General features: G+C 50.2%; 1 protein-coding gene and 1 long non-coding RNA gene across 3 annotated transcripts in view; both read left to right on the forward strand.

Annotated features, from left to right (window-relative positions):
• Nucleotides 1-11652, forward strand: part of BMP1 (bone morphogenetic protein 1) — a 92575-nt gene extending 80923 nt beyond the window's left edge. For both annotated transcript variants that reach the window (XM_084615218.1, XM_084615219.1), the window contains exons 16-20: nt 7369-7494; nt 7778-7905; nt 8421-8634; nt 9305-9555; nt 10696-11652. In XM_084615218.1, the coding sequence (XP_084471344.1) occupies nt 7369-7494; nt 7778-7905; nt 8421-8634; nt 9305-9555; nt 10696-10830 (854 nt within the window). In that variant the 3' untranslated portion in view covers nt 10831-11652. The remainder of the gene's footprint in view (nt 1-7368; nt 7495-7777; nt 7906-8420; nt 8635-9304; nt 9556-10695) is intronic.
• On the forward strand, nt 630-6411 carry LOC311513404. The gene is made up of 3 exons (XR_014709718.1): nt 630-2208; nt 2735-3325; nt 6279-6411. It is a non-coding gene; the product is annotated as an uncharacterized lncRNA (long non-coding RNA).
• Nucleotides 11653-18495: the final 6843 nt, after the last annotated feature.

Raw genomic sequence — 18495 nt, forward strand, 5'->3', positions numbered from 1 at the left:
AGAGAAACTCCCCACATGACTAGTCCTCCGACACAGGAAGCCTGGGCGTTGTCCACTCCCAGCTAGGGAAGCTTTTACTGGCATTGATGCAAACAGGGCTTGTCTACACACAGACTGAGTGCGTGGCCAGCTGGGGTGTGAATCTACAGCCTGCCGCACACTAAGGGGCTGTGTGGACCCTGCTACCATGCACTAAACTTTCCCTACTGCACTTTGGCACCTTGCTACTTGAAACTCCAGCTTGCCACGCACTAGGTCTCTGAATAGACAAGCCCACACGCTTTTTGCTTCCCTTGCAAGGCTAGACCTTGAAGTCCGCCTCTAAGCCTTTGGCCCCTGCAATCAATGACAGGTGCAAAACTGCCAGAGCAAATGACAGAACCAGCGTAGGGCTGCACAGCCAGTTGTTATTGTTTGCCTGACTTTAAAAGGTGCTGAGCTCCCACCGGGCCGGATGAAGTTAATGGGGCCTGCCAGTGTTCAGCACCTCAGATATCTGCGGTCTGATTTGCAAAGTGCTGTCATTTGTGTCTGTAATTATTAATTATGTGTATTGCAGTAGGACCTAGGCGCCCCAGTCATGGACCTCTTGTGTTAGGCGCTGTACGAACACAGAACAAAAAGACAGGCCCTGCCCCAAAGAGCTTGCAGTCTGATTAGTTGTGCTACATTTAAAGGGACAACTCCTGGGAAAGCAATGAGCTGCCCTAGCCCCTGACTGCCCTTGGTGCTGACCTTCCCTTCCCAGGGCACTGCATTCTCTAGCATTATTATATCATAACAACTTCATGGAATTTGAGCTATCCGAGTGGGCCACTTCTCGCCTTGGCTACGGGTGTCTCCTCGCATCGCCTCCTCCGCTTTGCCTGTCCCCGCGGTGCATCCCAATCCCTGGCTCTGCTTTGATGATGCCACTGTCTGCTCAATGCCTTTGCCACTTGTCCCTCCTCCTGCCACGCTGGGGACGTGGCAAAGCATCGGTGCGCCTTCTCTGCTTGAGGGTGTCCCCTCTCTTCCTCCTCCTGCTGGGATGTGCACTGATCTAGAATGGACTAAAAACTCCCACTACTTTCCTAGACTAGTAACAGCGGTGAGATATTGACCCGTCCTACTCTCTTGGCTATGCAGGGTCATTTGGATCCCTGGCTTATACCTTATGCGGCAATGGGATTGCACCTGGTCTAAGTCTAGGGCATTGCACAGGGTCTAAATCTAGGCAGAATTAGTCCTGAGATCACTTAATTATGCCACGGAGGTGAATCATCTTTGATCCATGGAGCCATTCAGCTGCCTACACTCCTTGGATTGGGTCTCCTTCCTTTAAAGCAGACAGGGAATGTTGGGACAGTTCCAGTAAAAACCATTACCTGCTTATTTCCTGTGTGTCTTTCTCTTCTTTCCTACACCAATGCCTTGAAAGCAGCGTTAGTTTTTGGAAATCCTTTATCCGCTTCTTTTAAAAAAAACAAACTCCTGGGCGAGCCCTCCAGCTGATGTAAATCAGCGTAGCTCCATGGAAGACTAGTTCAGGGGCTCACTCTAGGACCCCAGTTCATTTTTGTTTAGGACAGGTTTTAAGTCTGGGCAGGATTTGTCCTGAGGTCCCTTCATTATGTTGCAGCTGCGAATCGCCTTTGATACATTTCATACATGTTTAGGGCACGGTTATCTTTACGCGCATGCTGAAGTCCCAGTGAAGTCCAGGCGATTGAAGGACATGTTTAAAGGGAAGCACATACTGTCTTGAATAGGCATGGATTTAAGCGTATGCATATGCCGAAGGGCATTCCTGAATCGGGGCCAGAGAAAGATTCCTCAAGGTCTTGGCCCCTTCAAGCCGTCTACCTGAGCAGTTTTGCCCTCAAAGCTCAGAGAATTTCCTTCAGCTCCTAGTGAGCGCCCTGCCCCATCCCATGCTGCCACAGGAGACGTTCCAAAGAACCCACCCAAGAGGGCTTCTGCAGCTCCTGTCGAGCCATCATGTCGCTCGTTAATCAAGGCCACCTGCAGCTGGCTGGAATGAATGAAGAGCCAATGGGCGGGCTTCGGGTATGGTATTTTTGCTTTATTTTTTTTTTTTTAATGAAAACAAGGCAAGTAAGGTAATCTGGCCTGGCCCAGCTGGCAGGAATCGCCACCGTCCAGCAAAGAATGACCTCAGATAAGCCTCAGCAGCTGATCATCCAGCAGGATTGCCAAGGCATCTGGGTAAGTGTCTTATTCTCCTCCACTTCTTAGCTTAACGGCCTGCTCCTGGATCCTTTACTCACCTAGGGGAATGAAATCCGGGCCCTGCTGAAATCAACGGGAGTTTCATCATTGACTTCAATAGGGTCAGGATTTCACCCATTGGTTTTAGTGGCACTACTTGGGTGGGTAGGGGCTGCAGGATCCCAGGTGCCAACTTAGGTCCTTTTCAGCCTTTTGATGTGCCTGCTGTTTGTTTGCTCCCCTGCCCGGTCTGCCATTGTAGAAACACAGCGTTCCTCAAAGACTTCCCAAGTCGCCCCTACCCGCCCACAGAACAATTCAGACCCATGGCTTTATAACTGCGATGGCTACTACACACCCTTGTTCGCATTTTGTGGCAACTAGGGAGCCGTGGGTGACTTCTCGGGGAGCCCCCAGTTTGTCCCATGGGCTCTACTCACTGGAACGTCCTCAGGCTGCGGATTACCAGAGGTGCCCACTGCAAATGAGGCCATAAAAATATCCCTTCTGTCTCTTCACTCAGGTCACAGCAAGATGAAGCTGGAGGACACAAAAAGAACTGGATTCCCTATTTGGCGTATCACCCCTATTTACTCCCAGAATATTCTATTGTTACAGTCCAACACCAGGCAGGGCCAACCATGAGCAGCTCCCAGATGTTTGCTTGGCTGGCTGGTCTCCTCTCTAGAGGTATTCCTATTCCCTTGGTCCACTCTGGAGTTCTTGGGCCATTCATGCTCCAGATTCAGTCCGGAAGCAAAGCCTGGCTGCCACTGTCCTGTTGCGCAGGAAGGAGCCCTCCCGTCTTTGTGACTGAGTCATGTTCCTCACCTTCTGGGCTGCTTTGGGAACTGGGGATAACCAGAGGCAGCTGGCAGGAGGCAGATCGCTCTGGATTCTACCTGAGAAAGCACCAGCCGGGAGCAGAGCTAACGGCCTGGGTTAATGTGGGTGCGTGCATTAGACGAGTAAATGAGATCAAGAGCCGTGGTGGAACAGCAGCTGTTGACCAGCCGAACGGAGGACATTGGCTGGAATGTCCTGTTCCTTAGCAGGTGCTGCAGAGTCTTGGGGCTTATCCATTTCCACTGGAGCTGCCAGTGTCAGTGTTCAGGTAAGCTCCCCTTCCAATGTCCCTTCCACACCGGAGCATTGCTTCACTGCTGTATGTTTGTGTGATTCAGTACCTCTTGGGCTTAGGTATCTTTCTGGCCCTTCATTACTATTGTGCAGTGTTATCTGCCTAGGTTGTTGCCCTCCACCCCAGTGGCGGCTTGATTTAATCACCGCTACATGTGGCCCTGCTCCAGGAAAGCACCTAAGCACATGCTTAACAGTGGCAGTCAGTGGGACTTAAGCACGTGCTTTGGCCAATGGTGTGCTTTTGTGGTATCGGGATATATGTCAATACAAACGGGTGTATACGGCCCAATGCTGCATCACTCGATTGCAGTGGGAGTTTTGGGTGCAGATGGAAAGCAGAATTGGGCCCAGAGTTTGTAAGGTGCTTTGGGAACCTTCAGGATAAATGTCAGATGATATCGTTATTGCTGATTATTTATTTTCAATGAACGAGTTATAGAATAAACAGTTACTAAAGACAGCTTTCCAGTGGGCTCTTTTCCTATGCAAATTCTCTTTCTTTTATCTTTATCCATCCCAGGTGTCCTTTCTGAAGGGGGTTTATTATACACAGTCCCCCTAGCAGACCCCTAGCCTCGATTGAAACGCTTCTCCCCCCTGCTCTGTTTGCTGCCTGTACAGTTAGGCCTTTCAGAGCCCCCTCCTCTGCTGCATCATGAACTTTGAGCTTTCTGGTTATAGGCTTCCAGGAAACAGGTCTGGCTATGTGCAGCAGTGGGCGGTCAGAACAAGGGGGTACGTACCGTTGCACAAAGGGGTTGTAATGGCACGTCACACCTGTTCTTAACAGCAGCCAGGCTCGTAAGAGTAACTGGACCATGCATCATGCTAAACAGAGCCTCGCATGCATATCTAGATGAAAGAGCCTCCTGAATGCTGCCTGTAAGCAGTGTCTCACCTGGAGCCTTGGGCACGGGAGACACCTGGCTTCCTGAGGGGTGTTCTTTTCCCCACAAGACAGAACGGTCACGTGATTTTTGCTATTCTTTGTATCATAGTAGCAGACCTAAAGGCTCTAACTGAGACCAGGCTCCTATTATGCTAGGCACTGCCCATGCACAGAGTTGACCTGCAGAGTTGACAATCTAAACAGACGAAGGAAGGACTGTTAAGCCCCTGTTCTACAGATGAGGAACAGTGGCAGAGAGGTGAAGTGACTGGCCCAAGGCCGCATGGGGAGTTTCAGAACTGAGCCTGGATCCCATGAGACCCAGTGCGATGTCTTAAGCATAAGACCAGCCTTTTGCTCCAGCAAACCTTTCCTGGATTTGTGCTGTCTTGTGGGGAAAAGAACACCCCCCAGGAAGCCAGGTGTCTCCCATGCCTGAGGCTCCAGGTGAGATGCTGCTTATAGGCTAAATTCAGGAGACTCTTTGACTCGCTGACTAGAAACAGGTGCTTCTTGCAGACTAATCATTCTTGATGTTTAAGCCCCTGACTGTATGCTTGGCACAGTACAGGGCTAAAAGAACCACAGCTCCTGGGGGCTTACAGTCTGAACAGGTAGTGCACACAAGAGCCCACTGCAAGACCAGGGGCTGGGGCCAACTTACTGCCATTTTTAATACTTGGTTGTCTGACCCCAGAGTCAGGATCTGCCATAAGTGGAAATCTCCAAATGCCCAGTCTTAACTGTCCTGTTATTGTTATTTGTATTACAGTGGTGCCGCAAGACCACAACCGAGATCAGGGCCGTGCTGTGCGAGGTGCTGCACATATAGATAGTGAGCAACAGTCCTTGCACAAAGAGCTCACCAGCTAGACAAGACTGGCTAAGGGTGGGAGGGGAAACAAGAGGCCGAGAGAGGGGCAGTGTCTTGCCCAAGGTCACACACACAGGTCAGTGGCAGAGCTGGTGAATAGAACCCTGGTCTCCTGGCTGCCAGTCCAGTGCACTATCTGCGTCACCGCACGGCCTCTTGGCCTGTCCTATAGCCAAAGAAATTGCCCAAAAAGATCATCTCACCTTCCCAACTGGAAGCCCATGGGGAGCCCTAAGTAACCAGCCTTCCTACACATGCTCCAAAGCCTTGAGACGACGTCGCATTTCAGGGGGTTCTGCCACGTGCAGGGGCAGGTCCTTCCCGTAACAATTGCAGCCAGGGTTCGGCGGAGCGGAGGTAAGTGGGTAGGCGGGAGGATTTTGCCTCCTCCCATCTCCACGCACCGTCCCATTCCAGGTGCCCAAAGCACAAACAACGATCCCTCAAATATGGTCTTCCAAAACCTCCTCCAAATTAACACTTTGCAAACCCTGTGCCCTCTAAGTTATCTATCTGGAGGGCTATCCCCCATGATGCTCATGTTCCTCACAGGAACGATGTGGAATTGGTATTGGCTTTTAGCAGGTGACACCTAGCGAAGACTTTATTTGACTGATAGCTTGAAAGGGCCAGTTTGCTCCGAATACTCCCTTGTCTCAAACCTCTCTGGAGTCTGCCAGCTCACCTCTGCCTCCTCGCATTCTCCTCTATGCAGAGCTAGAGCTGTGTTAGGCCAGTGAATGTAGAATAACATGGGAAAGGAGGAGACGCTTCTGCCCTGAAAGGAACACTCCCCCCAAGCGCCTCGAGGGGGTGCTGCACCAGAAAGTTCCTCCCGACTGGCCCATCCATCACTTAATGCTGGAGCTAAAGTTTGCTTTCAAGAGCCAAAGGGGAGAGGTGGGGTGTGACTCAGTGGGCTCCGGGAGATCTTGGCGCCTTCCCCTTGTGCTGTGCCTCTCCTGTAGTTTGGCAGCAGTAGCTGTGTGTGTGCTTCCCCTTTCGCTCAGCTCTGTAACACGTGCTACTGAGTATGGCCCCCGCTCTCTGCATGTCCCTCTGCCCCCAGCCCTTTCCTTGGCTCCCTTACCTTGGTGTCCAACTCTCCTTCCTGGCACAACAGCACAGGTTCGTTTTCATTTTCTCTCTCTGTCATTTCAGAAACGAAGCAGCAGCCGCAGCCCCCGAAAGCTCGCCCACCCGGCTTGAAGTTCCGCCTGCAGAAAAGGATACGAGGCCCGAAAGGAACTCGGCCAATCCTCCGTTCAGTTCCTCAGGAACACCACTGCCCCTCCAAAGGATCCAGGGAACAGGGAACCAATGTCCTTCCGTTCTGTCCTAGCTCACAGCCTCGCTCAGAGAGCCGCCCAGGCCCCAAATTCGTTGCTTGACAGAACTGGTTGTTGGCCTTATTATTTTTTTATTCACCATTGTTTTTAGACTCCTCTGGTTTGTCATTGACCAGTTGACCTTTATTTCCAATTTTTATTGTGTCTGTGACATTTCCTATTGATAAGTAAAGAAGGACACCATGTCCTGGTCTTTCTTGCATCTTTGGTTGTCCTTGTGTCTGTTTTTCTACCTACCCGTCTGTACAGTAAGCAGGTAATGGTTGTGTCCCATATATATTGAATTGATTTCCATATGGAGTTAGCACGGGGCAAGATTTGTAGACACGGAGCTTGATTCTCCTCTCGCTTGCACTAGTTTTGTGCTTCAATCACTGCATTCACTCTGGTGGAAGTGAGAGCAAGGGTCAGGCCCATAGATCTGGTTGCTGCTGGAAATAAGAACTTGCTTGTCTGATAGTTTCCTTCCACTGATAGCTGAATGTTTCGAGTCCAGGTCCGGGGACTTTCAGTAGCACAGCACTCAGAGCCTGAGAGTAGTGAGTGAGGTATGATTTAGTTGGCACAATTTGTCTCCATGGAAGAGGTTTCCACTCGAACAGGCGGAGGTATGGATTGAGGTCCCTTAAGCTGATGTTCACCCCAGTGCAGAAGGGTCACAGGGAGGCACTGGACACCAATTCAGTGATGGAATTTAAGTGGGATTCTGCAATGCACAGAACCTTGTGAGTGAGCCTTCTGCACTGCGGGTGAGTCTGGCCCTTTCTGAACGGCTCAGCTGCCCTAGATTTCACCCCATGGAGAAGGGCCATCCATTGCAATGCTGGTGATTCACCATAACCCAGCAGGGAACAATTCCTAGGCCCGGCTAAACCACAGACTGCTTCCTTTCTTCTCCTTAGACAAAGACGAATGTTCGAAGGACAATGGGGGGTGCCAGCACGACTGCCTAAATACCTTCGGCAGCTACCAATGCCAGTGTCGCAGCGGCTTCGTGCTGCACGACAACAAGCATGATTGCAAAGAAGGTACGTTTATCCCCAGGGCAGCAGGGAAGGTACAATTGCCTTGCTGGGCTTCTCCGTGCACAAGGTCTCTGAAGGGTTTGCTGCCAGTTTCCTCTGGACCGTGCACAGGTTTCCCCATCTCTTCATATTTCCCAGCAACAAGGGGCTGGCGAGGGGATAAACAGCTTAGCTGGCTCTTTGGGAGTGTTAGGTGAGTGAGTTTTGGAGGTGGGGGAAGGATAGAGAAATGATCCTTTGGGGGATAGGCCCCCTGGCTGACTCCTTTGGGATTCTCTTCCTGCAGCTGGCTGTGATCACAAGGTGACGTCCATCACTGGTACCATCACCAGCCCGAACTGGCCCGATAAGTACCCGAGCAAGAAAGAGTGCATCTGGGCAATAACTACCACGCCTGGGCACCGCGTCAAACTGGTAACGTATAGCGCAAGGGACTAGCAGCAGAAAAATACACATGTGATATAGCGACCGCAGCCACCGGTCCCCATGTGAAGGATACAGCAGCTAGGAATTTCCAGTCTGCTTCAGAGCAATGTCTGTCGAGTCCATTGTCCTCTCTCCCGCTATGTCCAGTGCCAGATGCTGTGCAGGGAGGTGGATAACCTCTCTAATGGACAATGGAGCCATGACACACATGGGAGGAAGGGGACAATTACGCAGGAACATCCCCGGGGGATGTTTCTTGTTAATGGTGCTGTGAGAACAGTCAAATGGGATGGGAGTAGATTGCAGACAAGGTGACCTCTGCACAAAGAAACTGCCGGCTGCATCCAGACTAACGTGGCTCCTAATAGCATAGCCAGAGATGTGCTGTGTATGGGACTTGGAATGGCCCCCTATCACTGTCGTGACTTGAGATCCATAGAACTTCGGTGCTTTGCCACCTACTATCATTGTAAGTTTCCCTCCATCTCATCCCGTCTTCCCAGACCTTCACAGAGCTGGATATTGAGGGTCATCAGGAATGCACTTATGACCACCTGGAGGTTTACAATGGGAAAGATGCCAAGGCTCCAGTCCTGGGCAGGTTTTGTGGGGCTAAGGAACCGGACCCCGTCATCTCCACCAGCAACAAGATGTTCCTCAAGTTCTTCTCCGATAACTCCGTCCAGAAGAAGGGCTTCCAGGCCACCTATTCAACAGGTAACTGGGTTTTTGTTTGCTTGGTGTTTGGTTCAGTGGCAGGTACCTAAAAACTCCGGAGAGTTGTGGTGATGTCAGGCCAGGTGTGAAGCTCTGGTCCCAGAAGAGAGGGGCTGGAATATTATCCCACTTCACCCTTGTGTCTTCCTAGGAACTGTGGTGCTTTAAAGACTCCGAGGCTTGGCGCAGTTCAGTATTTTGCATAATGTGTTAAATGTATGGAGAGAATCAAGGGGAGGAGAAGAACAGAAAGATTAGGGGTCACGGGCTGATAGTAAAGCAACGTTGAGAGGAGCAAGCAAAGCAGCTGCCATGTTTCTTTTTGAAGTCACGCTTTTGCGGGGCAGATGGCTCAGGAGATCAGTGATGGGACAAGGAGCCACTGACTTCTGCATGGCACATTTGGCCATCTATCTCATGGCTGCTCAGTGGACCCTGTGCAAAAAATGCCCAGGCTGGCAGATTATGCAGAGAGGCCAAAGGCTGGATGGGACCAGAGGCTGAGCTGATGGGGTGGGTGTTCGGTGAGCTCCAGGGTAGAGAGAGGCCCCCCGTGGCTGCCAGAGGGAAGACATTAGGAAATAGGGAGGAAAGAAGATGACCCTCTCTGGCAATAGGTGTGCACCCTTCTTCACCTCCTTGCTATACACGAGTGTGTTCTTACTTCCAGTCTGCGGGGGCCAGATGCGAGCTGAGGTGAAAACCAAGGACCTGTACTCACACGCTCAGTTCGGAGACAACAACTACCCCGGGGGCTCGGACTGCGAGTGGGTGATTGTGGCGGAGGAGGGCTACGGGGTGGAGCTCATCTTCCAGACCTTCGAGATCGAGGAGGAGGCCGACTGTGGGTACGACTACATGGAGCTCTTTGACGGCTATGACGGGACAGCGCCACGCCTGGGGCGCTACTGCGGATCCGGGGTAAGCTTCCCCTGCTCTCCTCCCTTCCTTCCCACCCTCACCCCCGCTTGGCCCCAGAAGTCAGGGATAGCTGCACCACATCCCGGAGTGAAACCGTGCGCTCTGAGCCAAGAATTGATTGTTCAGTTTGGTGGCTGAACAGAAAAATCCAGGGGGAAAAAAAAAATGTTTTTGTTTGACCCACAATGAATTTTTTACCCAGTGGTTTTATTACGGTTTGGAGTGGTCTTCAACCTTTTTTAAAAAAGTTTAAGCAAATCTAGCTACATTTTTAAACAAAAAGCCAAAAAGGTTTGTTTTGAAATGTCTAAACAAACCATTTTGACTTTTTCTACTTTTTTTTTTCATTTGTTTTGGGACGAAATTATTCACTGAATTCAATCTGGATTTCCAACCCGGATAGGGGGCGGAGTTTGGACTGAAAAATGCCTTTTTTGGCAAATAAACTATTCCCTGAAGAAGAAAAAACTGGCCCAGCTGTAGCACTCAGCTACTGTGGAGATGGGCACAGTGTAAGAACCTATAGGGACGGGAAAAACCAATGATGATGCAAAGCACGGCAAGCCCATTGGAGGAGAGCGGGAAACACCTCACCCCTGGCGGGGAAGCGATTGAGCTTTCAGAGCTGGGGGCGGGGTGGCTAAGACTAGGGAGGGATATTTCAGTTTAATGTGGATCCATTAGGAAAGAGGGATAAGGCAAACCGAAATCAGTGCCCATCCAGCATCCGTAGCCATGGAACTAACCCAGTTCAGGTTGGTGCATAGATAAGCCTTATGGTGCTCGCCCAATGGCCGCCTAGGCTCAACCCTGCCATTGGACGCTGCCTCAAGCAAGGTGGGGTGCAAGCTGCCCCATCCCAGGAGTTGCCCTGGGATTCAGACATTGCTGTCAGCCCCCCAGGCCTTCGCCCTGCTCCCTCCTGGCTCCAGGGCCGTTGATGGTTTGTTGCTGACCTCTCTCAGCAGCAACTTACCTCACTGGCCCGTGAGGAAGGGGAAGAAGAGCCAAGGCTCCACCCAGCCATCCCAGAGAGCCTGTAGACTCTCATGTCCCTGCAGTCTCTCACCCTCTGGGTCTGTGAGGGAGAAACAGTGTGCCCTGACCGGCTCTCTCCACTCCGTTGCCTCCCCCCCCCAGCCCCCGGAAGAGGTCTCCTCCGCCGGCGATTCGGTCATGATCAAGTTCCACTCGGATGACACCATCAACAAGAAGGGCTTCCATCTGCGGTACACCAGCACCAAATTCCAGGACACTCTGCACACAAGGAAATGAGGCTCCACGGCCACCAGGGCCCTCACCACCCCACGCTGGAGGGACGGTTCTTTTCTGTATAGAACAAATACATGCGCGGGGAGGTGGGGGGAACCAGACAGACTGGATGGAGAAACACACAGTCAACCTCAGCGCTAAGACACACTCACACAGAGGCTAAGGGGCAGTCAGCTGCTGGCATCGACCAGATTGAGGGCGGGGGGGATGTCTTTTATCTCTTTAAATATCCATTTCTGGGCCTGTTTTTTTCTTTGAAGCAGGGCACCGCCCAAGCCAGGAGCAAATGTTCTTCTTAACCACTTTGCAACTACCGTTGATGAATCGATTGTATCCCCCAACTCCCATAGCACCCCCCCCACCCTTCGGGAGGTATCGCTTAATGCAGGAAAGTCCAACTGTATGGCAGACGTTTTCCTTTTAACTTGACAAAGCAGGTATCAGCTCAGCTCCCTGAATGTACAAAGCCCATAGGAGTGAAGAGCCCAGCACGCACACAGAAGCTGCTGGCTATCTGTTGTAACGATGTAATAAAAATTCTGTCTTGTAAGGAGATGGCCATCGGCCTCTTTAACTCTCATCTGTTTGGGGTTTTGTTTTAGTGATGCTTTTATGAGAGACACCTAATGTTTCGGAGTCCTTTTCCCCCAATGTACGTTTGTTCTTTTTAAAAGTCTGATCTCCAATTGGAGCGTTGTCCTCTTTCATGACACATCAGTCGATCTAGAGACAGCCCCGAAAACAATTGCGGGAAGGAGCCATGCACTACCTCCAGCCCCACTTGGAAAGTCTACATCTAATAAATGGAAAGTGTTGCAAACAAAACCGCCTGGAGTCCTTGCTGGTGTGCGCCTGCTATCCAGGTATTCCCATCTGTGCACTTTCTCTTTTGGATCCTTTTTGGATCCTCTTTCATCCTCTGCCATCTGGTGGTGGTTTCCAGCAATGCTGTTTCTTTCTGGGGTCCTGCTTTGCAGAAGCCATTGTCTCATTGGGTTCCAGTAGTGCTGGATCCTTCTTGAGAGAGATCCTGATCTCTTGGATCCCATTCTCGTGCCTGCTCTCCAGCTCTGCCATCTCCTTCGGGATTCCTGTGGTAGTGTTCTGCTCTCCAGATGTTTCCAGCTGTGATCTCTCTTTTGTCGATCCTTTTCTGCAGCATCTCTTAATCTTCCATGGGTCTGATTCTCCTTTGACACTCATGTTAATCTGGAGGAATTCTAGTGGACTCAGTGAAGTGTCTCCATTATGTGGTAAATGAGAAGACTAAAAAAGGCCCTATTTATCTGGGGCTTGAGTCAGCAAAGCAATTAAGCAGTTGCTTAAACTTAAGCGAGTACTTATGTGCTTTGCTGATTCAGGGCCTTAGGGAGACGGGAAGGGCTTTATTGATCATATTTAATAAGGACTCTTTTTTAGGTTTTTATATTCCAATAACTTTTCCCCTCACCCCACGTTGCAAGGGGAATAGCAGGAAAATATTGCAGAGCAATTAAGAGAGACAAGAGAAACCTATAAGGTAACGTGGGCATTTCTAGTCAGCAAAGAGCAGAGACCTGGCTCTGAACCTTGGCGTGGCTACGAGTCAGGTTTGCTAATGTGAAATGCTCAGTTGCTGGCTCATTTTGCAGGAGGCGCTACACGAGCAAGGCGAACACTGTTCACACATGAGTAGGTCTCTCTGAACCAGAGACGAGGCCGAACCCAAACTCCAGAGCTTCAGGAAAGCACAGAGCCAGGCCTGCATTGTGCAGTCCAGGCCCAGCTCTGATTGCAACAGCCATTCTGGAGCCTTTAACTGAGGCTTGAAACAAATTTGTAGAGCTTCTGGTCAAATGCATGTCAAGGGCAAAATGCAGACACTTGGATCAAACTCCATTCTCAACCCAAACAGTCTCCAGAATCCTCCTAGGCGGAGGAGTCACCAGCTCTGTCATGGGTGTGCGAGAGGCACATGGGAAGGAAAACCACACCCTGGAAACATTTATCCTCAGCCCTCTCAAACTCACCCCCCCCCCCACCACTCCTCCTCTGTACAATCCAAGAAACAAGCTGAAGTGTGATATTGCCTCCATCCCCTTGCCCAAGCCTGCCTGTCCCTCTTCCATTCTGTCTTGTGTCTGTCTCTACATGAGCTGCTTGGATGGCTTCTCTCCTGTGGGTCTGAGAGCAATACAGTGCTTTTCCTCCGGAAGGCTCCCAAGGCACTTTGTGAGCCCCATACAGGGTACTTAGCAACACTGGGAAACAGTTGCCCCTGGGGTGGGGTGGCAGCTCTGTCGACAGCTAGCATACAGGGCTGTGGGAGATTGGGGGACACCAACGGAAACACTGACTCCAAGTGCCAAAAGATCTTAATGTCTTTGTAGAGGACACAGGATGTCAGCCTGCTCCAAGAGACACAGCCTGGGGTCTCATCTGATCTCCCTTGGAAGGATAAAGGTTAGATGCACTAAGCACCACCAGAGACTCACGTGGCCAAATCCTTAGACCCTCACTCAGTTTTCACTACACTTACTCAGCAAAACTGCCAGTAACTCCAATTAGAATTTGCTTGATTAAGTAAAGAGCAACTATGGAGTAAAACATGAGTAAGGACCTTGGGAATTCCACTGTTCTTTCCATCAGCTTCAGCATGTGTGCTGTAATGACCTTGCTAAGCAAACTACTTCATTCAGTGTGTCCCTCCATCCAGATGCTTACGTTTCTCTTTTGCCAGCTGTAGCCTGTTGCTCCTTCCTCGGCCCAATGGTGCTAGAAAAAGAGAGTGATGCCCAAATACTGTGACGTTGGATATCCTAGAGTAAATGGGGTGGATACATTAGTTATCATCGACCTTTTCCATAACTGTGCTCCTCTAGCCAGGGCCTAGCTGGGACCCTCTCCACCTTTCATTTAACAACATGAGAAAGGCAGGGAGGGCATGACCCCCAGCACCAGGTCATGGCCCCCCAGCTGGAGAACCCTTGAATTCAAGGATTCCATGAAACAGGTCACTGAACTTTGTCCGGAAAGTGATGAAACTGAAATCCACCTCTTGAAGGTCTCTGATGACAGCGTAGGTATGAAGCGTGCTTATGACATCACTCGGGCAGCTGCTGATGTCACAGAAACCCCAGCACCGGGCACAATACTCAAGTGAAGGTGGCATGGAGATGGGTCAGGTGAGCGGAAAGGGAGCAGCATGAGACTCCAGAAAGAAAAATGGAAGGAAATGCACTACACCCCACGGCAGCTTTCCAAGAAGATTGGAGTCACCTACTCCATGGCCCAGTTCATAGTGCAGAGCTATCGCAGGCCATGCCATGCCAAAGCTCGCCAACGTGTCACCCACCTTCAGCCAACTCCAAAAAAACAGAACGTAACTGTGTATAAGGCCCAGTGCACATATTATGTTGGGACCAGGGGCCGAGGCCAGGAGTTAACGGACTCTGATGCATCTTTAACATCTTGCTGCAGAGCAAAGGGGAAAGCGGAGGAGGATATGCGTGGCTATGATGCTCCGTTGACATCTAATGCCGGGGGCAAGAGAGGAGCCAAGAATTTGGGTGACTCTGATGTGCCTTCTCTTCACATCTATTCAAGATCTTATTCCAGGGCCAAGTCCAGAAAGGAGCACGTGAGCCCCTCCACATCCTATTCCAGACCCTGCAGGGGAAGAAGCTGTGTGGCTCCTCCTGCTAGAAAAGCAAAATTTTCTAAAGGAAGGAGGGGAAGAAGGAGGCAAAGTGTAAAAAGGAGAAAAGGAGCCCAGGGTGGGAGATACCAAAGAATGAGAAAAGCTGTCCCTTTTGTGCCTTCTAAGCAGCCCTGCCAGGGAAGAGGCAGAGAAATACCCATAACCCTCCTTCTGGATGTACCATTGAACATATACCTGGAGGATGAACAATGGACAGTGAAAGGAGAGGAGAGGCAAACAGGCAAGAAACGGAGGAACAAAGGTGTCGCTGTCCAAGTCCCTTCCATCTGCACCACCGAGCTCGTAGCAACAGATGGCTATCAAACCGATTCTTCTTGTGGACAGGGGGAATCCAGGACCAGGCAATGGGCTGCAGATGCATCCACGACTGTAGATGAGAGTCCAGGGGAGAGGAAGGTTCCTGTCCCTGAGGAGATTTCCTGTGAACATGGGGCTTATCCAACAGGGGGAGAGGTCCCAACAGAAATCAGCAAGGAATGCACTGGCTCTGGGTGGTGGGAAAGGATCCAAAACTGGCTGCTGTCCTTCGGAATGTATTTGGAAAATATAATAAAGTCCTAGCTCTCCCAGCCAGATCCTTTCTTGTTTGCTATTGTTTCATTCGTCCCTAATGTGAGCATGCTTAGAGTGCTGAACCAGGGACCATCTGCATCACAGTGGGATGTGGGCACTTGCAGGTAGCCTGCTGTGAGCCGCTGGAGAATCTAGCGAGCAAGGCTTTGAGGACCTGATTTAAAGGCCACAGGAGTCTTTGCACTGACTTCACTAGGCTTTGAATCAGGTCCTTATACAGCCCTCACCACCGACATCTGCTGACCACCTCACAGGCTGCATCCCAGGTGATGAGGATGATCAAGTGATTACCTGCTTCCTGGCCACAACCCCATCACCTGGGAGGCAGCTTAATTAATCACAGGCTGGGGATTGAACCAGAATCCCTTTAAAGGACCAGCCCATCCTGGGAGAGTCCCTTGGATTTTAGGGGCCCAAATTGGACCCCTGGCAGGGGCCTGTTTTTCAGAGGGAGGGAGGGTAGGTAGCTGGGTGGGTAATAAACACTGTCTAAAAATTAGCCCCCTTAAGTTACCTTAAGTAGAACTAGGTGGGGAATAGTTCTTCATCCTGGTAGTGTTTTTGAGAGTTCCATGTTTTTTCCCATCCCAAATTGGGATGAGAAGTCAAAACTCCAAAAATGTTTGCAACCTGGCGATCTGAAAAATGTTTTGTTTCGATCACTTTGAAACATCTCATTTCCATTTCAACCTTTTTCCCCATTTTTTAAAAGCTTTTTTTAGTATAAATTAACTAAAATGTCTGAAGAGAAAGTCGCTTTGCACCAGAAAACGAAGCTGTTCATTTCGGTAATGTCAATGCGGGATGGTTCTACAATTTCAGAACTTGTTCTTCTCAAAGGGGGAGAGTTATCAGAACCGACCCTCCCCCACAAACAGTTCCAGCCCCAGCAAATTGACATTTTCTGACAAAAAAAGTTGGGCTGGAAAACTCGCAACCCGCTCCAGTCTCAAGTGGGGCACTTGGATGCACGAGTTGCTTTTGAAAACCTTGGCACGCAATTGCCACTCCTTGGAACCTCTGGATGGCCCTTTGATTTATGGGTGCTGCCAGCTGTGGGGAACATTGGCCTCATTTTCCCCTTTCCCTGTCTCCCTCGCATCTGCCCAGCTCGCATCTGGATTCAATCTCTTTTGGCCCTAACACTGTCTTTGTATCATTGCCCAGCCAGCCGTTAACATTTCAGCAGCCCCAGTTCTGTCATTCGGGGAATGCAGCCTCTTTCAGCTCCCCAGGCTGTATCTCAGAGTCGACATAAAGGGCATGCTTGGTCACCTGTGAAATCTGCAGCCTGATTTGCAATAGTTTGCAGGCCAGTCCCAGTTTTAACCTGGTCCTTTCAGTAGCTGTCGATCAGCCCTGTGCTAATTGGGCCAACTTTTAGGCAGAGACTGAGTGGGGAGAGCGGTCCTGCGGCACATCTCTGCTGACTAATGAAATTCTGCGCTAACTGAGCTGGCCGATGTGTATGTGCACCACTGCCTTCTACTGGATGGTATCTGAACTGCTCAGCTGTGTGGCATGAGTCTGATACTATCGCTAACTACTAATGGAGATGTGACAGGTAGAATCATCATCATCAAACACACACAGTCTACTGAAGACCACTGCACCAGGCAGAGTGACCATGGCGGATGGTGTCGCACCCGGCATTGTGTAGTGAAGTTCCCAGATCTGGCTCAATTCTGCAAATCCACAAATCCCTGGAATGGCCCCACAAAGGTAGGGTCAATGGAGAGTTTTGGAGAGCATGGTATGCTGGGGTGTTTTTGTCCATCCTGGCAATGGGGTTGAAGAGCACGCAATGCTGCTTTTGAACTTAATAAGTGAAGAGAGTTCGTCTGAACTCAACAAGATGAAATACAATGAGAATAAGCATGAAGTACAATACTTGGAAGGAAAAATCAAATGCCCAACTACAAAATGGGGAATAACTGGCTAGGCGGTAGTGCGGATGAAAAGGATCTGGGAGTTACAGTGGATCACAAATTGAATACGAATCGTCAATGTGATGCAGTTGCCAAAAAGGCTAGTGTCATTGTGGGCTGTATTAACAGGGTGTTGTAGATAAGACATAGGAGATACTTGTCCCTCTCTGCTGAGCACAAGTGAGGACTCCGGTGGAATATTGTGTCCAGTTCTGGGCACCACACTTTAGGGAACATGGATAAAGTGGAGAGAGTCCAGAGAAGAGCAACAAAAACGATAAAAGATTTAGAAAACCTGATCTATGAGGAAAGGTTAAAAAAACTGGGCATGTTTAGTCATGAGAAAAGGAAACTGATAAGTCTTCAAATCTGTTAACGGCTGTTATAAAGAGGACAGTGATCCATTGTTCTCCATGTCCACTGCAGACAGGACAGTATAACAATGCAGGTAGTACACAGGTTTGACAGATCCTGAACTTTGTCTCAGCACAAAGATATTTTGGCACCAATAAGCGAGACGTGGACATCATGCAGGAGGCAGTGAGAAATACTGCAACTTTGAACATGGCTTGCAGCCTAGGTAGATAAACTCGTCAATTGCTCCACAGAACTCAACCCCTCCTGCAACAGGAACTCTGCCGGCCCTGCTCTATGGTTCTGGCCCTTGATCTTCTGCCACGAGAAGCGAGCGGCGTCTTGGAGACTTTGGAGCGGGGAGGCTGAAATATTTGGACTTCTCCACAAGCAAGGCAGTGTCGTCAGCAGAGTCTCAATGAGTGAACACTTCTTCACCACACTTGATTCTGACACGTGGAGGGGGAAGTCCCAGTATCCAATCGATCACTCAACACAGAATAGCGGCAGGATGAGAATTCATCCCTGCCTCATGTTGTGTAGAAATGCGGCAAAAGCCGTGAACCAAGTGACAGTGGCCTGTACTTTTACAGTAGCTAGTGCTGAGTTCTCTCTCCGTTGGTATTAGGGTGACCAGAGAGCAAGTGTGAAAAATTGGGACAAGGAATGGAGAGTAATAGGCGCCTATAAAAGACAAAGCCCCAAATATCAGGACTGTCCCTATAAAATTGGGACACCTGGTCACCCTAGCTGGTATCACCATGAAGTTCAGAGTAGCCCTGACATGCAGCACAGTCCTGGCATGGTTTTGTTTCACCACACCTTTCAGCTGGGGATCACAAACCATTATAACCATCAAGCAATGATTTGCCGTAATGCAACACATTCACCGCAGTTCCCTTCTGTTTGTCAGGCAGCTCCAGTCTGGGGGTTCACATCTTGTCTCAGAGACAGCTGGAGAGGGGCTGGTGGAGGGGAGAGTGAACCCAGTGGCCAATGCACCATGTACAATGTCCCTAAGCACAGATGTCGTCTTGCTGGGGGCAAAAGGCAGGATACTGCGTGGGGCTGAGACCCAAGAGAACATAGCAGAGGTTGGTAATTGACATGGTG

The sequence above is a fragment of the Lepidochelys olivacea genome (assembly GCF_965140295.1).
Source record: "Lepidochelys olivacea isolate rLepOli2 genome assembly, chromosome: 26".
Lineage (NCBI taxonomy): Eukaryota > Metazoa > Chordata > Testudines > Cheloniidae > Lepidochelys > Lepidochelys olivacea.